The 22564-nt window shown below is 36.8% G+C and overlaps 1 protein-coding gene across 3 annotated transcripts in view; it reads left to right on the top strand.

Moving 5' to 3' along the window:
* The window catches only part of PIK3C2A (phosphatidylinositol-4-phosphate 3-kinase catalytic subunit type 2 alpha), a 108525-nt gene that overhangs the window by 78809 nt on the left and 7152 nt on the right, over nt 1–22564 (top strand). For all 3 annotated transcript variants that reach the window (XM_046015018.1, XM_046015016.1, XM_046015017.1), the window contains exons 19-28: nt 137–317; nt 4751–4855; nt 6039–6131; nt 8067–8196; nt 12896–13032; nt 15595–15764; nt 17208–17364; nt 17981–18090; nt 20623–20830; nt 22389–22513. In XM_046015018.1, coding sequence (XP_045870974.1) covers nt 137–317; nt 4751–4855; nt 6039–6131; nt 8067–8196; nt 12896–13032; nt 15595–15764; nt 17208–17364; nt 17981–18090; nt 20623–20830; nt 22389–22513 — 1416 coding nt within the window. The remainder of the gene's footprint in view (nt 1–136; nt 318–4750; nt 4856–6038; nt 6132–8066; nt 8197–12895; nt 13033–15594; nt 15765–17207; nt 17365–17980; nt 18091–20622; nt 20831–22388; nt 22514–22564) is intronic.

The raw sequence follows: 22564 nt of genomic DNA on the forward strand, positions 1-22564 counted from the left end.
GCTCCATAAGAATGAGTTTTTACTTATATAGCTTAAAATAAATTCCTGGATACCAAAAAAATGAACCTACATTGATATTCAAGAGACATTCATCCAGTTTTCAGAAGTGGCTGACAAAACTGTTTTGCTGTATTAGGCTCCTCAAGGATGCCCTACATGATGCACAGTTTGGTGCCCGATACGAACATGTTTTGGGAGCTCTCCTCTCAGTAGGAGGAAAAGGACTCCGAGAAGAACTTTGGAAACAGACTAAACTTGTGCAGCTTTTAGGAGGAGTAGCAGAAAAAGTAAGGCAGTCTAGTGGATCAGCCAGACAGGTATGTACCCAAAAGAGGGAATATGAATATTTTGATGTTGAAGGATCTCTATAGTGTTGATGAGTTGTTACTCTTTACCAGTTGATATCCACTAGACTAACTATACCTATGTTGTTTTAAACTGATGAATTCAGTTTGTTTAAAACCATAGGAAAAGATTTTACAGCCTAACTCAAACGGTTTTTTAATTCCCATGCTTATGAATTCCTTCCTGGTCACAATTCTTGAGTTTCTTTTTCATTATTTTGTTTTTAACTTTTTGTAACTAAAAAAGTAATGCAGGGGCTCCTGGGTGGCTCAGTGGGTTAAAGCCTCTGCCTTTCGCTCAGGTCATGATCCCAGGGTCCTGGGATCGAGCCCCGCATCGGGCTCTCTGCTTGGCAGGGAGCCTGCTTCCTCCTCTCTTTCTCTCTGCCTGCCTCTCTCCCTACTTGTGATCTTTCTCTCTTTAAAATAAATAAATAAAATCTTAAAAAAAAAAAAAAAAAAAAAGTAATGCAAGTATGAGTTGATGCTAATGTTTTAAAAAATCCAAATAATAAATTTATAGGATAAAAAATTTTTTATTAAAATGTTAAAATAATGTAAAAATTAAAATTTTCCAGTTCATTTTCTCCCTGTTAGGTATCTATTATTCATCGTTTGCTTTATGTCCTTTCTGGTCTTTTATATGACCTTATACATATATGCACTTAAATATATACACAAATATTTGGATTTTTAAAAGTTTTTTATAGAAATATACATACATACATACATATTGTTCTTGAGATAAAATTCACCTATTTAATTCATTGTCTTTTAGTACATTTACAATGTTATGCAGCCACTACCACTAATTCCAGAACATTTTCATCATAGCAAAAAGAAAGCCTGTACCCACTTACTTTTCATTCCTCATTCCCTTCCTTTCCCAGGCCCCAAGCATTAATCTGCTTTCTGTTCTGTGGATGTACCTATTCTGGACATTTCATTTAAATGAAATTATACAATATGTGGCCTTTGTGTCTGGTTTCTTCATTTTGCCTAATATTTTCAAGGTTCACCCATATTCTAGCATGTATGAGTACTTCACTCCTTTTTATAGCTGAATAATGTTCCGTTCTGTGGATATACCACATTTTTTTATTCGTGTGCAAGTTTTTGTTAGGATAACTCTTTCAACTTTATCTAGGAGTAGAATTACTGAACTATAAAGCAATTTTTATGTTTAACTTTTTGAGGAACCACCAAACCTTTATCCAAAGTAGGTTTCATCATTTTATATTTCCACTAGCAATGTATGAAGATTCCAACTTCTCCACATCCTCACCAACATTTGTTATTTTCTGCCTTTAAAAAAAAAAAAAAAGATAGTCATCAAATTTGAGAGGCAGAGTGGGGGATTTGGGGAGGTAGGGAAGGAAAAAATGAAACAAGATGGGATCGGGAGGAAGACAAACCATAAGAGACTCTTAATCTCACAGAACAAACTGAGGGTTGCGGGGGGTGGAAGGGTAGGGATAGGGTGGCTGGGTGATGGACATTGGGGAGGGTATGTGCTATGGCAAGTGCTGTGAAATGTGTAAGCCTGATGATTCACAGACCTGTACCCCTGGGGCAAATAATACATTATATGTTAAAAATAATTTTAAAAAATGATAGTCATCTTAATGGGTATGAAGTAGTACCTCCTTGTGGTTGTGATTTGCATTTTCCTAATGATCAGTGATGCTGAGCACATTTTTGTGTGTTTGTTGACCATTTGTATATCTTTTTCAGAGAGTTTCTGTTCTAAGTTTTTGGTTTTTTTTTAAATGGTTTGTCTTTTTGTTGTTGTATTGTTCTTTATGTATTTGGAATATTAGACCCTTGTCAGAGACACTGTAATTATTTTCTCTCAGGCGCCTGGGTGGCTAAGTTGGTTAAGTGATTGCCTTTGGCTCAGGTCATGATTGTGGAGTCCCGGGATCGAGTCCTGCATCGGGCTCCCAGCTCCACGGGGAATCTGCTTCTCCCTCTGATCTTCTCCCCTCTCATACTGTCTCTCAAATAAATAAACAAAAATCTTTAAAAAAAATATTTTCTCCAATTCTTCGAATTATCTTTTTATTTCCTTGGTAGTGTCCCTTAATGCACAAAAGTTACTAATTTTATGGTTTATTTTTCCTTTTGTTGCTTGTGCAATTGATAACTAAGAATTTGTGGTCAAATCCAAGGTCACAAAGACACACAGCTATGTTCTAGGAGTTTTATTGTTTGCTCTTATATAAGTCTTCGATCCATTTTGAGTATTTTTTAATATGCTTGGAGGTAAGGATTCAACTTTATTCTTTCACATGCAATTATTCAGTTGTTCTAGCACCATTTTTGTTATTTCAGTTTTTTGTACAATTTTGTCCCTTCATAATAATATGATAGCCAGATTTTGTCTTAACTGGGGGGCTTTTTAAAGCAAGGTAAATGCTGCTTTTTGAAGTGGTCCCACCATGGAACCTCTGGTCATCCAACCACATCACTTTATCTTCACTATAATGTGCAGCCACTTTATTTAATCTCATTCCAGACTTTAACTTTTCCATAGCTTCCATAATTTTCCCCATGTTTTTCACATAGAGTGTCTGCCACCACCTTTGGACCCTGAGACTTCTTGTCAGCACTGTCTCTCCTAGAGGCTGCTTACCACTCCCCGTCAGCACCCCACCTTTTCCAGATCTGCTTTTTCCCTTAGGCAGCATCTTCAGAACTTCTCAGCACCATTTGTTGAAGAGACTGTTCTTTCCCATAAATGATCTTGGCACCTTTGATAAAAGTCAGTTGACCAGAGACATATAGGTCTGAATTCTAGTTCATTGATCTGTAAGATTATCCTTATGCCATACTGGTTTCATTATTGTAGCTTTGTGGTAATTTTTGAAATCAAGTATGAGTTTTCTTTTTTTTTTTTTAAGATTTTATTTATTTATTTGACAGAGAGAGATCACAAGTAGGCAGAGAGGCAGGCAGAGAGAAAGGGGGAAGCAGGCTCCCTGCTGAGCAGAGAGCCCGATACGGGGCTCGATCCCAGGTCCCTTAGATCATGACCTGAGCTGAAGGCAGAGGCTTAACCCGTGAGCCACCCAGGCGCCCCAAGAAGTATGAGTTTTCTAACTTTTCTTTTTCAAGGGTTTGTTGTTGTTGTTGTTTTGGTCTATTCAGAAGTCTCTTGCAATTTTGTCTGAATTTTAGGACCATCTTGTACATTGCTACAAAAAGGAAGTTGGAATTTTGATAAGAATTGTGTTAAGTCTGTGGGGCACCTGGGTGGCTCAGTGAGTTAAGTGTCTGCCTTTATCTCAGGTCATGATCCCCGGGTCCTGGCATTGAGCTCTGCATTGGGCTCCCTGCTTCTTCCTCTCCCATCTCTGCTCCTCTTGCTTATGCTCTCTCTCTCACTCTCTGTCAAATAAATAAAATCTTTAAAAAAAAAAAAGGAATTGTGTTGAGTTTGTAGATTAATTTGGAAAATACTGCAATCTTAATAATATTAAGTCTTCCAGTTCATGAACACAGGATGTCTTTTCATTCGTCTAGATCTTTAATTTCTTTCAGCAATTATGTGGGGGGTTTTTTGGTGGGGTTTTGTTTTGCAAATTGCTCTTTTTTACCTCATCTTAGAGAATTTATGTGAAGACCTATGGTCACACCTCCTGTTTCTTAATTGGGTACATAGTATTACAAGGTATTGTAGAGTAAATTGTGAACCATTACCTTTGTAGGTCGTTTACACATTTTTCTTTTTCCATTCCTACAGTGAATATAGTGTATAAGTATTTACCCCTTTGCTACTATTTCCTTATATGATAGTCCTATAGGTGAAATAGCTGAGTCAGGAACTTTGTATATTTTTAAATCTTTTTCTCCACTAATAGATTATGAAAGTATCTTTTTCTGCCCTGTTGTTGGGACTGGGGTGTTAACCTTAAATTTTTAAACTGTCAGGAAATATTACATCTCATTTCAGTTTAATTTCTATTTATTTGATTGTTAGAGACTTTTAATTATTATGTTAAATAAACCATATGTACCCCCCCCATGTTTATAAGCCTTTGCCCATTCTAATTATAAAATTAAAACTTTAGCAACAACTTGTTTTTGACCATTTGACAGTTGGGCATTTTAAAATTTGGGTTGGTCCACAACATAATTTTTTTGTCTTAAAAAAATGGTCTTCCTGGGGCGTCTGGGTGGCTTATGTGTCTGCCTTTGGCTTGGGTCATGATCCCAGGATTCTGGGATCAAGCCCTGCATCAGGCTCCCTACTCAGCAGGAAGCCTGCTTCTTCCTCTCCCACTCCCCCTGCTTGTGTTCCCTCTCTTGCTGTGTATCTCTCTGTCAAATAAATAAATAAAATCTTTTTAAAAAGTAGGTCTTCATTTTCAGTATGTACTTACAGTGTCATTCTCTTTTCCTAGGTTGTCCTTCAAAGGAGTATGGAACGAGTACAGTCCTTTTTTCTAAGAAATAAATGCCGTCTTCCTCTCAATCCAAGTCTTGTTGCAAAAGAATTAAACATTAAGGTGACATATAAAATACTAATAAGTTAATATTATACTTCATAATAATCTATAGGGAAAAATGTGTAGGAAGAAAGCAGATGGGCTGATATACTTAAGGCAAATAAGGATACCATCTGCATATAGGTTGGTTATAAGTATTTATGGATGTCTGTTTGTGTAAGATCCATATTTATCTCAGTATATTTTACTTAACCACCATTCCTGAAAGAAAAAACAATATAAAATTATTTGCTGTCTCAAAATAAATTATTTTTTACTATGATATAATAGCTGCCTTGTAGGCATATGTTGTAATTCCAGTCACCGATAGCATTTCCTTTCCTCCTGTGTGAATGGTCAGAAAGACTCTCCTCAGGTTTATAACACTTTTTAGAGCCATCAAAAAGTAGTTGAATTATCAGCATTGAGTAATTATATTTCAGAGTGGGCCAGTAGTTATGCAAATAGTGGATTTTCTCTTAATGAATTCAGCAAAAGCAGTCGATTAATTCATCCATTAGAGTCTATGTTTTTGAAAGGCCAGGGTACAAGTATCCATAAAGGCATCTCAGGGTTTATTTCTTTTTAAGTTGATACATGGCTTCTCTTTACTGAAATTTAACAGTGGGTGCCTGAGTTGTATGTTATTGGCGGGGGGCCATGAGGTCACGTTTTCTCCTTGTGTTTTGTTTGTTGTTTCCTTTAGTTGGTCTTTCTTAAATTGGTTTAACTAGTTTCATTTTAAAATAAGATTTGGTATTTGCTGATGAAATTTTTAAGTTTAGTGTCCCTATTTGATTCTGTGGCTAATTATTAATTGGAAGAGTACCATAAATAGGAGAAGTAGAGATCTCATCCCAGATCATACTGCTTTAGAGAGAGAGAAGAATATACAAAATTCTGAGCTCTGTTGAGGAATTAAGACACTTTTAAAGCTCAAACTTTTAATAATTTTGTCTCAAGTTTTAAGGTTTTTCTCATCTAGAGAGTAGTAGATGATATTTTACTCTTGCTGTGTTTAAGTTTCAAAATATTTTTAAATACCTCTTATCTGCTGGATGATCTAAAAAGCAGTTCACATGTGTTATTTCATTGGCCATACTTCAGAGGAACAGGTGAAGAGAGAAATCCTTAGGACAAAAAATCTTAAACCCATTTTTATTCCAGTGTTATCTTTCTAATGCATAGCATGTTGTATTTGTAGTCATGTTCCTTCTTCAGTTCCAATGCTGTGCCCCTAAAAGTGACAATGCTGAATGCTGATCCAATGGGGGAAGAAATTAATGTCATGTTTAAGGTGAGCAAAATCAGGTTACTTTGTTTTTCTTCTCTTTTTTTAAAGATTTTATTTATTTGAGACAGAGAGAGCACAAGCCGGAGGGAGGGGCAGAGGCAAAGGGAGAGGCAGACTCCCCGCTGAGCAGGGAGCCCAGTGCAGGTCCATACCAGGACACTGGGATCATGACCTGAGCTAAAGGCAGACACTTAACCGACTGAGCTACCCAAGCACCCGAAGGTTATGCTGTTCTTAAGTGGTAATTTAAAAATTACTTTCTCAGGGCGTCTGGGTGGCTCAGTGGGTTAAGCCTCTGCCTTCGGCTCGGGTCATGATCTTCAGGTTCTGGGATCAAGCCCCTCATCGGGCTCCCTGCTCGGCGGGGACCCTGCTTCCCCTCCTCTTCTGCTTGCCTCTCTGCCTTCTTGTGATCTCTCTCTGTCAAATAAATAAATAAAATCTTTATAAAATAAAAAATAATAAAAATTACTTTCTCAAGTTCCTTTTCCAAATTGCAAGTGTAATTTTATTTAATATTTAATTAAATTGAATAATTATGGGGTGCCTGGGTGGCTCAGTGGTTTAAAGCCTCTGCTTTTCAGCTCAGGTCATGATCTCAGGGTCCTAGGATCGAGCCCCACATCGGGCTCTCTGTTCAACGGCGAGCCTGCTTCCTCCTCTCTCCCTCTCTGCCTACTTGTGATCTCTGTCCGTCAAATAAATAAATTAAATCTTTAAAAAAAAAATTGAATAATTATGTGAAAAGTTATTGCTGATAAACTGTTCTAAAACAGATTTGGGAACAAATGCAGCCTTGAGCTACAGCTGCTATCTATGGCCATAACTTTAGCAGATAATGCCTTTGACACAGATTATGATGTGAATGGTACCCCCTAGAGTTGTGCAGTGTGAAACTGCAAAACCGCAAGCAATGACATTGAGTTTTGGAAACATAAAACTTACCTGTGGGAAACAGCAGGACTGGAATACTACAAGAGTAATCTATTACCGAAGTTCTGTGTGTTGTGATCATAATTTGTATATTTTTAAGGAAGAATGGAGAGTTTTAGTTAATTCAGTGAGTTCAATTAGTGCAGGCTCATATATATACATGTATATATATGATGGTTCAAGAGAAACTATCTTTATGAATATAAATGTATATATTTATATGTATGTATATTCTATATATGTGTGTGTATATATATAGAGAGAGAGTAAGTTCTCATAACTCAAATCTGGTTTTGGACTATATTTTACTAATATATTTGCCTTTTCCTAAAATAGTACCATCTGAGTACAGAAGTTTTATATATTAAGGTTTAATATTTGTTAGGGCTAATCTCCTCTAATTTTTTTTTCATAATTTTCTTAATTGGTCTCAAAAATATGTATTCATTGTTATATGTTTTAAAGTTATTTTATCCAACTTAAAAAAGGAAATGATAAATTGATGTGGTTCCAGTTAGATTTCATTCATTTTGGGAGAGTTAACTCTTTCCATTTTTTTAAGTAAACTTTTAATTTGAGATAATTATAGATTCAGTCTGTTGTAAGAAATTATACAGAGATTCTAAGTATCCTTTACCCAGTTTCCCTCTGTGTAATATCTTGCAAAACTATCCTACAATATCACAGTGAGGCTGTTGGCAGTGGTACAGTCAAGGTAAGGAATATTTTGATCATGACAAAGATCCTCCATTTTGCCCTTTTAAAAAAAATTGAGTATGATTCACATACCACAAAATCTAACCTTTTAAAAAGTGTAGAGTTCAAGAAACTGAGACGTGAAGAGGTTAAGTAATTTCCTCTGGAATACTAAAGAAAAAAGGCAGTTCTGTTTCATCTCATTCTTCATTCTTTCCACCATTTCCCCCTCCCTCTGTCTTTTACAGCATGTAATGTAGTAAGTCTTTTGGAAAGGTACACGTTTCATTTTATTTCCTTGATTTCAAGGTTGGTGAAGATCTTCGGCAAGATATGTTAGCTTTACAGATGATAAAGATTATGGACAAGATCTGGCTTAAAGAAGGATTAGATCTGAGGATGGTAATTTTCAAATGTCTCTCAACTGGCAGAGATCGAGGTAAGTCTGTCAGCTCTGTCTTGGTGTCTTATTATTTCTTCTCTGTGAACTTAGCTCAGAGTATACCTGTCCTGTGGGAGTCCTGATGCTGGTACACTATGATCTCAGTTGTTTCTTACTTTAATTTAGTGTTACTTTACTGATTTATTTGTTTATAATTAAATAACTCATTGAGTAGCCCTAATAAATGCTTTGCAGTAATCAGAGGTTCCCATTGATTGACTAAATGAGGACTTCATAGTCTTTAGCTTTTAACTTAAAATTAAGGTGTCTTAAGTTAAACCAATTTTGATTTAATTTTTGCAAAATAAAATAATGGTTTCAAAATTTTTTTCTACTTACTATTTTATTGCATAAGTTTTCTTCCTTACCACATATGTTTAGTGTGAATAATAAAAGCATTACACCCAGAAATATTGTGATAATTAAAAGGTCATGAATGTGAAACACCCAGCATGTGACACGTATTAGGTTCTCAGTAATTGTAGCCATTGTCATTACTCTTATTCAACAAATGTTTGTGTTGATCTGCCAGCTACAAAATTCTAATAACATGTAGCGTTTATATTTAGAGGGAAGCAGTTCAAAGACCTACAAAGTAATTTGAAGATGCTTTAATAAGCTAAAAGCTCTAAGAGAATTTTTTAAAGATTTTATTTATTTATTTATTTATCAAAGAGAGAGAAAGAGCACGGGCAGAGGGAGAAGCAGGCTCCTCGCTGAGCAAGGAGCCCAAGGCAGGACTCTGTCCCAGGACCCTGGGATCTCATGACTTGAGCCAAAGGCAGAAACTTAATTGTCTGAGTCACCCAGGAATCCCGAAAATCTCTAAGAGAATTAATAGGGGCAGTACTCTGGGGTTTTAAAGGAGGGAAAGATCATTTATAGTTGGTGGAAATGAGAAATGCTTCTCAGATTCTAATCATAGACACTAGAAAGTCACCTGAACAATTATCTAGTCATCCTTATGATATTTACCATTCACGTTATGCTTAAATGCCTATACTGAAGGAAATTTACTGCATTTCAATGTAGTCTGTCCTATCCTGGATAACTGATGGCTGTAGAGTTTTTTCTTACTGTCTAATGAATGGGAACTGACTCCTAATGTCTTCTACCCATCAGTTCCAGTTCTCTTTATAGACTGTCATATAATAAATCTTTGTGATGATGAATATTGTGGCCTCAGATCCCGAGTTTCACATTCTTCAGCCGTTTGTCATATATGACTTTAGGTTAATTACCTTATTATTTGATTATTCCCACTGTAAAGGCTCAAGTGATCCAGTCTCAGAATGGCATCTTAATTTTGTAGAATGCAAAATAGGCAAAGTATTGCACATGCAGAACTTATTCACAAATAAAACCATCATACTATCTAGCTCCTGCTTAATCATGTCTTGGCCATTTTGTACTTGTACATTTTGTATCTTAGACCAAGTATAGGACCTTACTTATTAACTTTCTTGTTATTATTGGATCCATTACTTTTCAGCCACTTGGATTCTTTTTAAAATCTGAGTTTTGTTATCTGTAATTGAACCTCTTAATTTCTATCATGAACTGATTTGAAGAATATATTCTGTAGCTTCTGCTAAGTCATTGAAAAAAGTGTTTACTAAGAGAGGACCAAGGACCAACCCATGTGTCGTATCACTAGAGACATGAGATTTCCTGTCAGGTGATTACTAAATCTTTAGGTACTGTGGGGTACCTGTGTGGCTCAGTTGGTTAAGCATCTGCCTTTAGCTCAGGTCATGATCCCAGACCCCTGGGATCAAGTCCCACATCAGGCTCCCTGCTCAGTGGGGAGCCTGCTTCTCCATCTTCCTGATGCTCCCCCTTCTTGTGCTTAGTCTCTCTCTCTCTCTGTCAAATAAATAAAATCTTCAAAAAAATATCTTTAGGTACTGTATTTTACTTGGGTACTTGTCTACTTCATTGTGTTATCAACTGTTCTACATTTCTCCATTTTATCCATTAGGACAGTACGAGAGACTTATCACTTTCCTTTCTCAGTTTAGAACGTACAAGCTTTATTTATTTATTTGACAGAGAGAGACATAGTGAGAGAGGGAACACAGAAGATGGAGTGGGAGAGGGCTCCGCAGGGAGCCTGATGCAGGCCTCAATCCCAGGACCCTGGGATCATGACCTGAGCTGAAGGCAGACACTTAATGACTGAGCCACCCAGGCATCCCTAAAATTTTATCTTGTCAAAAAGAAAATCAGGTCAATTTAAGAATTCTTTACTGGTTGGGGTACCTGGATGGCTCAGTCGGTTGGGCCTTTGACTCTTGGTTTCAGCTCAGGTCATGATCTCGAGTTATGGGATGGAGCCCCACATCAGGCTCTGCACTCAGCAGGAAGTCTGCTTGAACATTCTCTCTCTCTGCTCCTCTTCCCACTCACTTGCATGCAGTCTCTTGCTCTTGCCTTCTAAAATAAATAAAACATTAAGAATTCTTGCTGGTTAAAAAAAATCGTTGTTTTTCCTAAGTTGTAAATGGAAGTTATTTTACTAAGATTCCTCAATGAGAACCTACCATTTCATTTACTTTATATAGTTGCACTTTCTCTTTCTTCTTATGGAATTCCATGTAACTTTAGAGGCAATCAGATTCCTCTTGTTTTTTTATGTTGTTTCTGATTATTGAGTACTTACTTTGTGTCTTACCCTGGTCTAAGCTTTTCATTTTTGTTATCTCACAAGTACCTTTATTTTCCTAATGAAATCACATCCATATCCTCTGTGGAGTTTTTGCTAGTATTTCAGTGTTTCTAGTAATCCCTCACTTTTTCAGACTCAACGGTTGTCTTTAAATATTCATGAGACATTTACTGGCATATCTTCCCCCAGCCCTGGATGCTTGATTTTAAGTTATCTCATGGTAGGGACCATATCTTACATAGCGAGTAGTACATTGTATATTCTATGAACTTTGGCCCACTGTTTTAGCACGTAGTGATTTATATGTATGTATATATGATTACGAAATTAGAAATTCATATGTATATTAAAATTTGATTAAACGTCATAGAATCAAGGTGCAGGTACTCATTGAAAAAGTATCTCAGTGTGAACTATTAACTAGATGATACACTTTTTTGGGATGGTCTGAAGGCCTTGGCCAACTTGATTTTATCCAGTCCTTTGTCTGAAGCAGGTCTCTGTGTCCATATCTTTTGATACCAGTGCATCTCCTTGATTTTGAAAATACATAAAACTAGTTGTTTTTTTGTTTGTTTTTTTTTTTAAGATTTTACTTTTTTTTTTTTTGACAGAGAGATAGAGAGCACAGTCAGAGAGGCAGGTAGTGGGAAAGGGAGAAGCAGGCTCTCTGCTGAGCAGGAAGCCCAATGCGGGGTTTGATCCCAGGACCCTGGGATCATGACCTGAGCCGAAGGCAGCTGCTTAACTGACTGAGCCACCCTGGCGTCCCAATAAAACTAATATTTTAATTATAAGAATAATACATGTATATAGTAAATGTAGCAGGTAATAGAATTTATTTATTTGAAAGAGAGCACCAGTGCCGAGGGGAGGCAGTAGAGGGCCAAGGGACAGAGGGAGAGGGAGAAGCAGGCTCCCTGCTGAGTTCAGTTTTAGGACCCCAAGATTATGACCTGAGCCAAAAGCAGACACTTAACCAACTAAGCCACCCAGGTGCCCCAGTCTTTCTTTTAAGCGCAAAAATGACAATTCTCTATCTGGATTTTTTTTTAAAGATTTTATTTATTTGACAGAAATCACAAGTAGGCATAGAGACAGGCAGAGAGAGAGGGGGAAACAGGCTCCCCACCGAGCAGAGAGCCCAATGACAGGGCTCGATCCCATTACCCTGAGATTATTACCTGAGCCAAAGGCAGAGGCTTAACCCACTGAGCCACCCAGGCGCCCCTCTATCTGGATTTTGTATTTTTTAGTATAAGCACATAAAGATCTACATCATTGTATTCCCTTACGTAGATGTGCCATAATTTGATACTTGTTTTAAAAGTGAGAAAATAAAAAAATGATTTGCCCAGCCAAGCATTTACATTTCATTTAGGAAGACAGAACACGTACTTAAGACTTACACATGTCTGGGGCACCTGGGTGGCTCAGTGGGTTAAAGCCTCTGCCTTCGGCTCAGATCATGATCCCAGGATCGTGGGATCAAGCCCCCCATCGGGCTCTCTGCTCAGCAGGGAGCCTGCTTCCTTGTCTCTCTCTGCCTGCTGCTCTGCCTACTTGTGATCTCTGTCTGTCAAATAAATAAATACAATCTTTAAAAAAAAAAGTTTAAAAAAAAAAGACTTACACATGTCATAAGGACAATCTTAATCTATTCTTCCCCTTGAAAGGGCTTAGTATACTCTGAAACACTCCATCATTGCCCAAGTACATGATCAGAGTAAGCTTATTAACTAAGTAACTTTATTAACTAGGTCAATATCATCTAGTTAGTAATTAAAATTATTCTTGGTGGAGGGTATAGCACACGGTTGTACAGATTATGGAGCCTCAAATTCAACTGTTATATTTTGAGTACTTCTGAAAATAAGAAATGATTTTGATTTTTTAGCATGGGCTGCCAGACTTGATTTTTTAAAAATAATTCCTAACTGATGTCTTATGTCAAAGATTGAAAGCTATAAATTTTTTAAAGGCTTTTGGGGAGGTATTTTTGCATAGCTTAATGTTTTGTTGTTAAAGGTATGGTGGAGCTAGTTCCTGCCTCAGATACCCTCAGGAAAATCCAAGTGGAATATGGTGTGACTGGATCCTTTAAAGATAAACCGCTTGCAGAGTGGTTGAGGAAATACAATCCTTCTGAAGAGGAATATGAAAAGGTGATTGACAAGTCTCCTTATTCCACATAACTTTATCACAAATGTATTACATAGGTTATAGTGCTTTTCATTTTCCAGCTCTGGTGACTAGCCACGTAGTCTAAGTTGTGAAAGCAGTGTCTTTCTCTAAGTTTAAAAACAAAAAAAAATAGTTATATACACATATGTTTCTATATTAACAGTGCATCTAATGGTAAGAATCTGAGTGAAACCAATGCTACATTACCCCCAAAACATTCCAAGCATGAATTTAGAGGCCAGCAAAACAGGTATTTTTATGACCCGGAATGTTCACATTTCACAAAGATCTTGGGACAAGTTATGAAAATGAGTAAGAGTGGCTCCATGTGTGTAAGTGTGGAGTTGAGAGGAAAATTATGGGCCAGACTCTTTGAGATTGAACTTAGGTTCCAAGTCATCAGGTATTGAGCCTTGGGCAAATTATTAACCTCTTCTGTGCTTTAGTAACCTGGGATATGAAATAGTATACGTTACGGTATTATAGTACTTTTTTTTGGTAATGTAGTACATATTATGGCTGTAAAAAATAATAGCACTACAAGGCTGTTGTGAGAGTTAGATGAGTTTATAAAGAAAGCCCTACACTACAGTAAATTCTGTAGTTTATAGCTGTTAATATTAGAGGTGCCAATTTTTTGTTTTAGCATGCCTTTGAATTCTATAACAGGAAAGGAACTCTGAGGACAGCTGAGTTGCTCAGTCGGTAGTGTATGACTTATTTTTTTTTTATAGACAGTGCGTGTGAGCACATCAGCAGGGGGAGGGGCAGAGGGAGAAGGAGAGAGAGAATCTTTAAGCAGACTCCCCGCTTCATGGAGCTGAATGCAGGACTCAGTCCCACCACCCATGAGATCATGACCTAAGCTAAAACCAAGAGTTGGACACTTAACTGGCTGAACCAGACAGGTGCCCCATGACCTTAGTGTTGTGAGTTCAAGCCCCGTGTTGGTGAGGGCTGGGGGAAGTAGAGTTTACTTAAGGAAAAAAAAAAAAATGGGGAAAAAGGAAAGGGAAATCTCTTAGGACATAAGGCCTCTAGTGATCCTAAACTGCCTAAGAAAGACTCAAGGACACTTTATTTATTTTTTATTTATTTGACCGACAGACAGATCACAAGTAGGCAGAGAGACAGGCAGAGAGAGAGAGAGAGGAGGAAGATGCTCCCTGCTGAGCAGAGAGCCTGATGTGGGACTCAGTCGCAGGACCCTGAGATCATGACCTGAGTCGAAGGCAAAGGCTTATTAACCCACTGAGCCACCCAGGTGCCTTCAAGAACACTTTCAATGGCAGTGTAAGGAGATCTCAGTTTCATTTTCATTTGCCTGCCTCCTTTATGTCAGGTCATTAACGTATTACATTTACAGATGAATACAAATTCTATTTGTTGACCTAAGAAGGTAGAGGAATTTAGCTCTTTGTTTAAGATCACTTCCTTTTCTTGTGGTGTGGGGAAAGCAGTGCAACAGAAGCTGATACTTTATAGTAATGTTGGCTCTTTTGTGGTTCTGGGGAAGTGGTTTGACACAAAATACTTGTTAAGTAACATACAATGAGTGCCTTTTATGCATTTGACTCTTAATGTACTTTACATAGAGGAGTCACACTGCTTGGGGTGAACCTTGGGTCTGCCACTTAACAATTATGTGATCTTGGGCAAAGAACTTCTATGTTTCAGTTTCCTTCATACATAAAATGACAATCATAATCATACCTATGTCATATAGTGTGCACGCGTGTGTGTGTGTCTAGGTTTGTAGGTGTGTAGGAGGAGTAGTGTAGTAACTGGTTTGTGGTAAGTGCTGTGTAAACCTTGGCACTTTACCATCATCAGTTAGGATTTCTGGGGAGTTATGAAATAACCACATGGACATGTAGAGCCATATGACTGCTCTATTCAGAAATTTAGTTCCCTGAGGATAAACTAAATGCACATGCTTTAGATTAAAGTACTCAGAATATGCATCTTGCTGCATCCTTCTGCGTGATACTATGTTAGTAATTTAATCCCCAGGGCAGGTAAAACTGAAGTGAAAGATCTCCAGCTTTGAAAAACTTGCAGATGACATAAGGAGTCAACAAAACATATTAATTATACTATTGTATGTTTAAAGATACAAGCTGACTTTCTTCATACATGCCCTCCCTATAAGCCAAAAAAGGGGAAAATATTCTTTTATTCAGATTAATCTTTGTCACAGTGTTACCACCACTTGTACTAAACAGTAGAGCCTGTGAGGAGCAGAGTTCCACAAAGATGATTCTTAAAAGATGTTTAAAGGCAGCACGTACCCCAAGTAGGGACTGGCAGTTTCTCTGCCCGTTAAAGGACAATAGATGGAGAGATAGGGCAGTAACCACCTTTAGAAGGGTGTTTTTGTTTTTGAAATAGGACAAGGCTGACTTTTGTTATCATAACCTAGTTCATAAGGTGTTGAAAAAGTGAATCACGGTAGTGTTCTCAAAGGGTGATGAATTACTTTAATCTTTATAACTGCCTCCTTTAAAAATAATTTTTTTCTAAAATCTATATCTTTATTATAGGCTTCAGAAAATTTTATCTATTCTTGTGCTGGATGCTGTGTAGCCACCTATGTCCTAGGCATCTGTGATCGACACAATGATAATATAATGCTTCGAAGCACAGGACACATGTTTCACATTGACTTTGGAAAGTTTTTGGGCCATGCACAGATGTTTGGTAGCTTCAAAAGGTACTCACATTGTTACTGTTGCTGAAGAAAAAAGGAGTGCTTTTTTTTTTTTTTTTTTTTAAATCAAGTACCCTGAGGGTCGCCTGGCTGGCTCAGTCACTAGGGCTTGCAACTCTTGATCTCAGGGTTTTGAGTTCAAGCCCCACTTCAGGTGGAGCCTACCTTTAAAAAACAAAAACAAGAAAAACAAGTACTCCAGGTAATTCTGAAGCAGAATTTCCACATTGTGGATCACTTTTGAAAAGGTATTAATAAAGTAATCTGTATCTGTCTGCATGTGTATGTATATCTGGAAGAGTTTCAGTAATTTTACTTGAAGGAAAAAGAATTCAACTTTTCTTACCACACAGTGGTTAAGTTTTTGATGGTTTTAATGTCAACCGCTTTACAATCTAAGTATTCCTTTTCTGTCCACTTTCTTCTTCCCAAGAAAACTGAAACTGTTGGTTGGCTTTCTTAGGTTAATTCAAGAGGTTGTTGACTTCAAGTTCTGTCATTTCAAGTAATGCTAAGATGACTTCAAGTTCTGTCATTTCAAGTAATCAAGATGTTTTCATTTTGATAGGATCAGAATTTTACTTAAGATTGATATCTGTGTATATTTTGAGGAACCTTTCTTTGGACACATTTAGCAAAACACTGGTTTTAATTAGTAAACACAACTTATTTTATTTTACAGATTTTATTTATTTGACAGAGACCACAAGCAGGGTAGAGTTGGGGAGCAGCAGGGAGAGAGAGAAGCAGATTCTATGCCAAGGAGGGAGCCCAATGCAGGGCTCAATCCCAGGACCCTGAGATCATGACCCAAGCCAAGGGCAGACTCTTTAACTGACTGAGCCACCCAAGTGCCCCTGGACACAACTTATTTTAAAAGAAAGGCACTTTTCCACAAATTAATGTCCCCAAACTTGCCTCTTTTGCTGTTGTCTTGTAGCTCTCATTGAGTATGACTAGGGATTAAAAAAAGACCCTAACAAATGACTTGACCATGTAGTAGATAGAAATGAGTCTGTCTCTCCTTGTGCGTGTGTGTGTTTAGTAACATTTGTTGGAATGAATTAAGGTGTATTTAACTACTTAGTGGTACCTATTAGGAATGTTCCCATTTGTACGATGGCAGTGAGTGTTGAATTTTTCTCTCTGTACGTTTGTAACTACTGTTTGATCTCTATTTGAGTGTGTGAGTTTATAAATATCATCTTGGAAAAAATTCATATATGTGTTCTATCTAAATAATGAGATTGATTATATGATGGTTTTTCTGAAAAATGCAAATTTATAAGTTTTAATGTAGATTCAAACCTGCCTGATTCTTAATTTCCCAGTTGGAAAATGCTCTGGCTCAGGTAGCTTAGTTCAATAACCATGTGGTTAACAAAAGCACTGTTTGAATATCTTCTGTAAATATTACTTTGTGTTGTGTACTTTCTTTTTAAATAGGGATCGGGCTCCTTTTGTGCTTACCTCTGATATGGCATATGTCATTAATGGGGGTGAAAAGCCTACCATTCGTTTCCAGTTGTTTGTGGACCTCTGCTGTCAAGCCTACAACTTAATAAGAAAGCAGACAAACCTCTTTCTTAACCTTCTTTCACTGGTAACTGTGTTCTTTTACAAGCCCTTAATTAATTTACATTAATGCTCTGTTTCAATAGCTAAAGAAGGATATTTTGGAATAAAATTTACCGTAGTTTCAAATGTCAGAAATATTGTTACCAAATATTTAAAATTGCCAGATATCATTTATATAAAATACAAAACGTAAGTCACATCTACCCTGGAGGTTTGGAGTAAAAGTAGCTGACTAAAAGGGACCCTGAGAGCTATCTGGGATGCTGGAACATATTTGTGTCTTAATTTGGGTGTGTTCAAATTTCTGTACTTTTCTGGGTGTGTATTAAGTTAAACCTCTGCTATGATTATTAAGACTGAACCTGATTTAAAAAAAAAAAAAAAAAGACTAGACAAAAGGTCTGCATTTCACAGGTTTTATTCCATAAACTGGCTTTGTGACTTCCAACAATTGACTTATATGACCTCAGTTTTTCTCATTTATAACTGAATCACTTAGGTGCCTATAAGACTAATATAAATTCCTCAAAACTGATTATTTTGTTTGCTTTAGTTCTAAATTACTTGGCCAGCTTTTAAGGGATGGGTGAGGAACAGACTTTTAAAAAAGTAACTCACAAACTCTTTTTCCCTTTCTGTAGATGATTCCTTCAGGGTTACCAGAACTTACAAGTATTCAAGACTTGAAATATGTTAGAGATGCACTTCAGCCACAAACTACAGATGCAGAAGCTACAATTTTCTTTACTAGGTAAGGCATATTTAAATATGTTAGAGAAGGCACAGAGCTTTGATTTGTTTTCCTTAGTTTAAACAAATGCTATATATCAATCTGGTTTTTAGGAAATAATTGTGATTCACAGTATTAGCAAATAGTAGGTTTATCAAAACTATATTTTATGTCAGTTTATTTACTGAATAAATATAAAGGATTTGCAATAACACTAAAAAATTTATTTTTCAAAATAACTCAGGTTTTATTTAGTATGACTTGAATTATAAACATCCTATTTATGACCTCTTTCTGCAAAGCATATTTTCTATAGTGCCAAGTACAAGGATTTGTGTGTGTGTGTGTGTGTGTGTGTTTTGTTTTTTTCCCCTAAAATAATACCTGTACTAATCTGTTTTTCAGGATTTTGCCATACCGTTTTCATGGATACCATAAATAATTAAAACTGCAAACTCTGGGACACTGCTATAGTAAATTGTTACTAAATGATGTAGTACTTAAAATACATATATTAATTACTGGCATTTGAACTTGTCATTTTTGCTTTAAAAGCAGATCTTCCTGGCAAGTCTGTTCTAAAAGTCTGGTGACCAGGTTGGTCATTATCTAGTGATACCATCTCATTATTATGCCACAGAAGGGAGGGACCCATGAGCTCATGTTCTTTTTTCTCTTTTCTCTTGCCTTCTTCCTCTCAGTGGAAAAGAGATAGAAAACTGGACTGGACTTCTCTAGTCTCAAGAGTCTGGGCTGAATTGAATTGAAGGAAGCTGACTTTTGTATAGCCTTCCAAACTAATCCTGATAATTTAGGTATTGATGGGTTTTGTTTTGTTTTTCAAAAGAGATTCACTGGCTTCTCTAGGTAAAACTATAAAGCAGGCATGTATTGGTCTGCTTGAGCTGCCATAACAAAATAATCATAGATGACATGGCTTAAACAATAGACATTTATTTTCTCTTACTTCTAGAGGCTGGGAAGTCCTAGAATCAAAGTGCCAGCTTATTCACTTGCTGGTGAACTATTGCCTTCTTGTGTTTCCTCACAGGAAAGGAGGAGATAGAGCAAGAAAGCATAAGCTTTCTTGTCTCTTCTCGTAAGAACACTAATTCTTTTGGATCAGTTTTATCCTTAAGACCTCATCTAATATTGATTACTGACTCCATAAAGGCCCTGTGGGGTTGGGGCTCAACATAGAAATTTTGGAGGATACAAATATTCAGTCCATAGCAAAGCAAGAACCTTTGTGTTAAGTTCTAGACTTTTCTTTTGGAATCTCTTTCCTCTTTCTGGATTTCTTTATCCTGCTCCTGAGACTTATTTTTTTTGCATGCCCAAAATGTTTTATCCAAGCCTGCTTTCCAGATTTGTTACCATGAAACTCCCTATTCTGTCAAAACTTCTTTTTCCAACTGAGGGAAATTACGATTATTTGAAGAAGTCTGATACCAGATTCTACTACTATTTGATAGAAAAGATTTTATTAAATTTGGATTACTTTTTTTTTTTTCCAAGATTTTACTTATTTGACAGAGAGAGACACAGCGAGAGAGGGAACACAAGCAAGGGGAGTGGGAGAGGGAGAGGCAGGCTTCCCACTGAGCAGGGAGCCCAACGTGGGGCTCGATCTCAGGACCCTGGGATCATGACCTGAGCTGAAGGCAGATGCTTAATGACTGAGCCACCTAGGCGCCCCTGGATTACTTTCAGTGCTTCCTTCTATACCTGTTGTCAACTTCCCTATTTATTAAAAGGGAATTAAATAATGATCATCTTTTTTGGCATTATACCAATCATCTTCTATCCCTAATAGTTTTTTAGTTAATGTTAAATCCCACAGAACTCAGGAAATACAGCATCATTTCTTGGGAAACAGTGGGATAGGATGGAATAGAGACTTTCTTGTGCTAAAAATATTTTGTTTGGATGGACTATCTTTTAATAGGTTTTTGGCCTAAAGAACAAAGGAAAATCCAAAGTGAGAATATACTTAATATTTTAAAAGGAATGAAAATGGGGGCACCCGACTGGCTCAGTCAGTAGAGCATGTGACTCTTGATCTCAGGATCATGAGTTCCAGCTCCATGTTGGGCCTGGAGTTTACTTACGGGGTAGAGGAGGGACAGAGGGAGAAGCGGAGAGATAAATTTAAGGAGGCTCCCTGCAGCCCGAGATAGGGCTCAGTATTAAAACCCTGAGATCATGACCTGAACAGAAATCAAGAGTCGGTACTTTACCAACTGAGCCACCCAGGTGCCCCAAGGGCCTAGTGCTTACTTTAAAAGGAGATTTACATATCTTGGTGGATAGCCAGGTAGATAGATTAAACAAAAAAGAATTTAATGGGCTCCTGGCTGGCTCAGTTGATGGAGTGTGCAATTCTTGATCTCAGGGTTGTAAATTTGAGCCCCACGTTTGGTGTAGAGTTTAAAAATCTTAACTTTTTTTTTTTAAAGGTATGAAAATGTCTTCATCCTTTATTGTGTTCAAAGAACTGAACATGTTTTCTCATGAATATTTACTATTGACATATTTTCTGATTTTTTGTAGGCTTATTGAATCAAGTTTGGGAAGCATTGCCACAAAGTTTAACTTCTTCATTCACAATCTTGCTCAGTTGCGTTTTTCTGGTCTTCCTTCCAATGATGAGCCCATCCTTTCATTTTCGCCCAAAACATACTCATTTAGACAAGATGGTCGAATCAAGGAAGTCTCTGTTTTCACTTATCATAAGAAATACAACCCAGATAAACATTATGTAAGTTTGGTTTTGGTATTTGTAGAGACTCGTGCATGCATGAATGTTTTTCTTTTCATACTCTTTCCTCCATGGATGGTCCAAAAATAAACAAATATTTGAGGAATCCCTAATTGTTTTTTGGTATTTATTTATTGGTAAATTTGCCCCCACAGTATTCCTGCTTCCAGGGACAAGATTTAAAAGGTGGTATTATTTTGCTTTTTCTCCTTCAATTTGTTCTTAATTTTAAGGTAATGCTTGCTCACTGTAACAAAATCCACCCATGTAAAAACACATAAAATCTTGAGTTCTCATTCCACTTTCTAGGGATGAAGTATTATTAAACACACACACATATAAAATTCAAGTTTGAACAAAAGCAAGATCTTCAGTATGCTTTCCACCACCCCATGAATAGCATTATCATCATTGTGCTCATATTTTTTTTTTTAAGATTTTATTTATTTATTTGACAGAGATCACAAGTAGATAGAAAGGCAGGCAGAGAGAGAGAGAGAGAGGGAAGCAGGCTCCCTGCTGGGCAGAGAGCCCAATGTAGGACTCGATCCCAGGACCCTGAGATCATGACCTGAGCCGAAGGCAGCGGCTTAACCCACTGAACCACCCAGGCGCCCCTGTGCTCATATTTTTATTGGAAAATACTTTGCAGCAGTCTATTTTTTTTTTTTTAAGATTGTATTTATTTATTTGAAAGAGAGAATGAGAGAGAGAGTGCGCATGAGAAGGGGAGGGTCAGAGGGAGAAGCAGACTCCCCACTGAGCAGGGAGCTGGATTTGGTACTCAATCCTGGGACTCCAGGTTCATGACCTGAAGTCAGTCGCTTAACCAGAGCCACCCAGACACCCTGCAGCAGTCTTTAAATCCTTGACAAACTGATATTTTAGAAAGCAACTTTATTATTTTAGTTTTCACCTATTTTATTGTTAGTAAATTTTTGTAAGTTTAGTATTTTATCCTAATACCATTTCACTGAATATTCCATTTTCCACCCAATGATTTATAACAGTATATTATGTTGTGTTATAGATATTATAATGTTAGCATATTTTAAATGTACTAAATTTATATATATGCCTGAATTTATTTCTGGTCTTCTGTAGAAATACAGTTTTTTCCACACCAGTATTTTATTCTGTAAAGTACTCTGACATTATAATACTTTAAATATCCAGTTAGACAAGTCTTCTCATCCTCCTGCCACCATAAATTTTGCCTTTCTCATTTGTGCTCTTAAAGGAACTTATTAATGTGTTCATTGGAAATGTCCTAAATTTATAAATTTCAGGAAGAACATTTATTATATATAATCCTGGAGATAAATGATTTTCACTTTCCAGTTCTTGTTTATATATCTTACAGTGGTTAATATCACTCTTAGATTTAGTTAGATGTCTATAAATACAATGACATTCATGTATGCTCTTTCCTCTCAGTGACATATATATTATTAAGTTAAAAGCACTTGACCAAGCTGTAAATTTTCTGTTGGGAAAGGTTTTTTGTTTTGTTTTGTTTTGTTTGTCTTAATCTATTTGGGTTGTGGTTTCTTTTCAGATTTATGTAGTCCGAATTTTGAGGGAAGGACAGTTAGAGCCATCATTTGTGTTCCGGACTTTCGATGAATTTCAGGAACTTCACAATAAGCTCAGTATTATTTTTCCACTTTGGAAGTTACCAGGGTATGTTCCATTTTTGTACATTAATCTTTTTTTTTATAGGAAACAATTTCT

This window comes from Meles meles, chromosome 8, assembly GCF_922984935.1.
Source record: "Meles meles chromosome 8, mMelMel3.1 paternal haplotype, whole genome shotgun sequence".
Taxonomy (NCBI): domain Eukaryota; kingdom Metazoa; phylum Chordata; class Mammalia; order Carnivora; family Mustelidae; genus Meles; species Meles meles.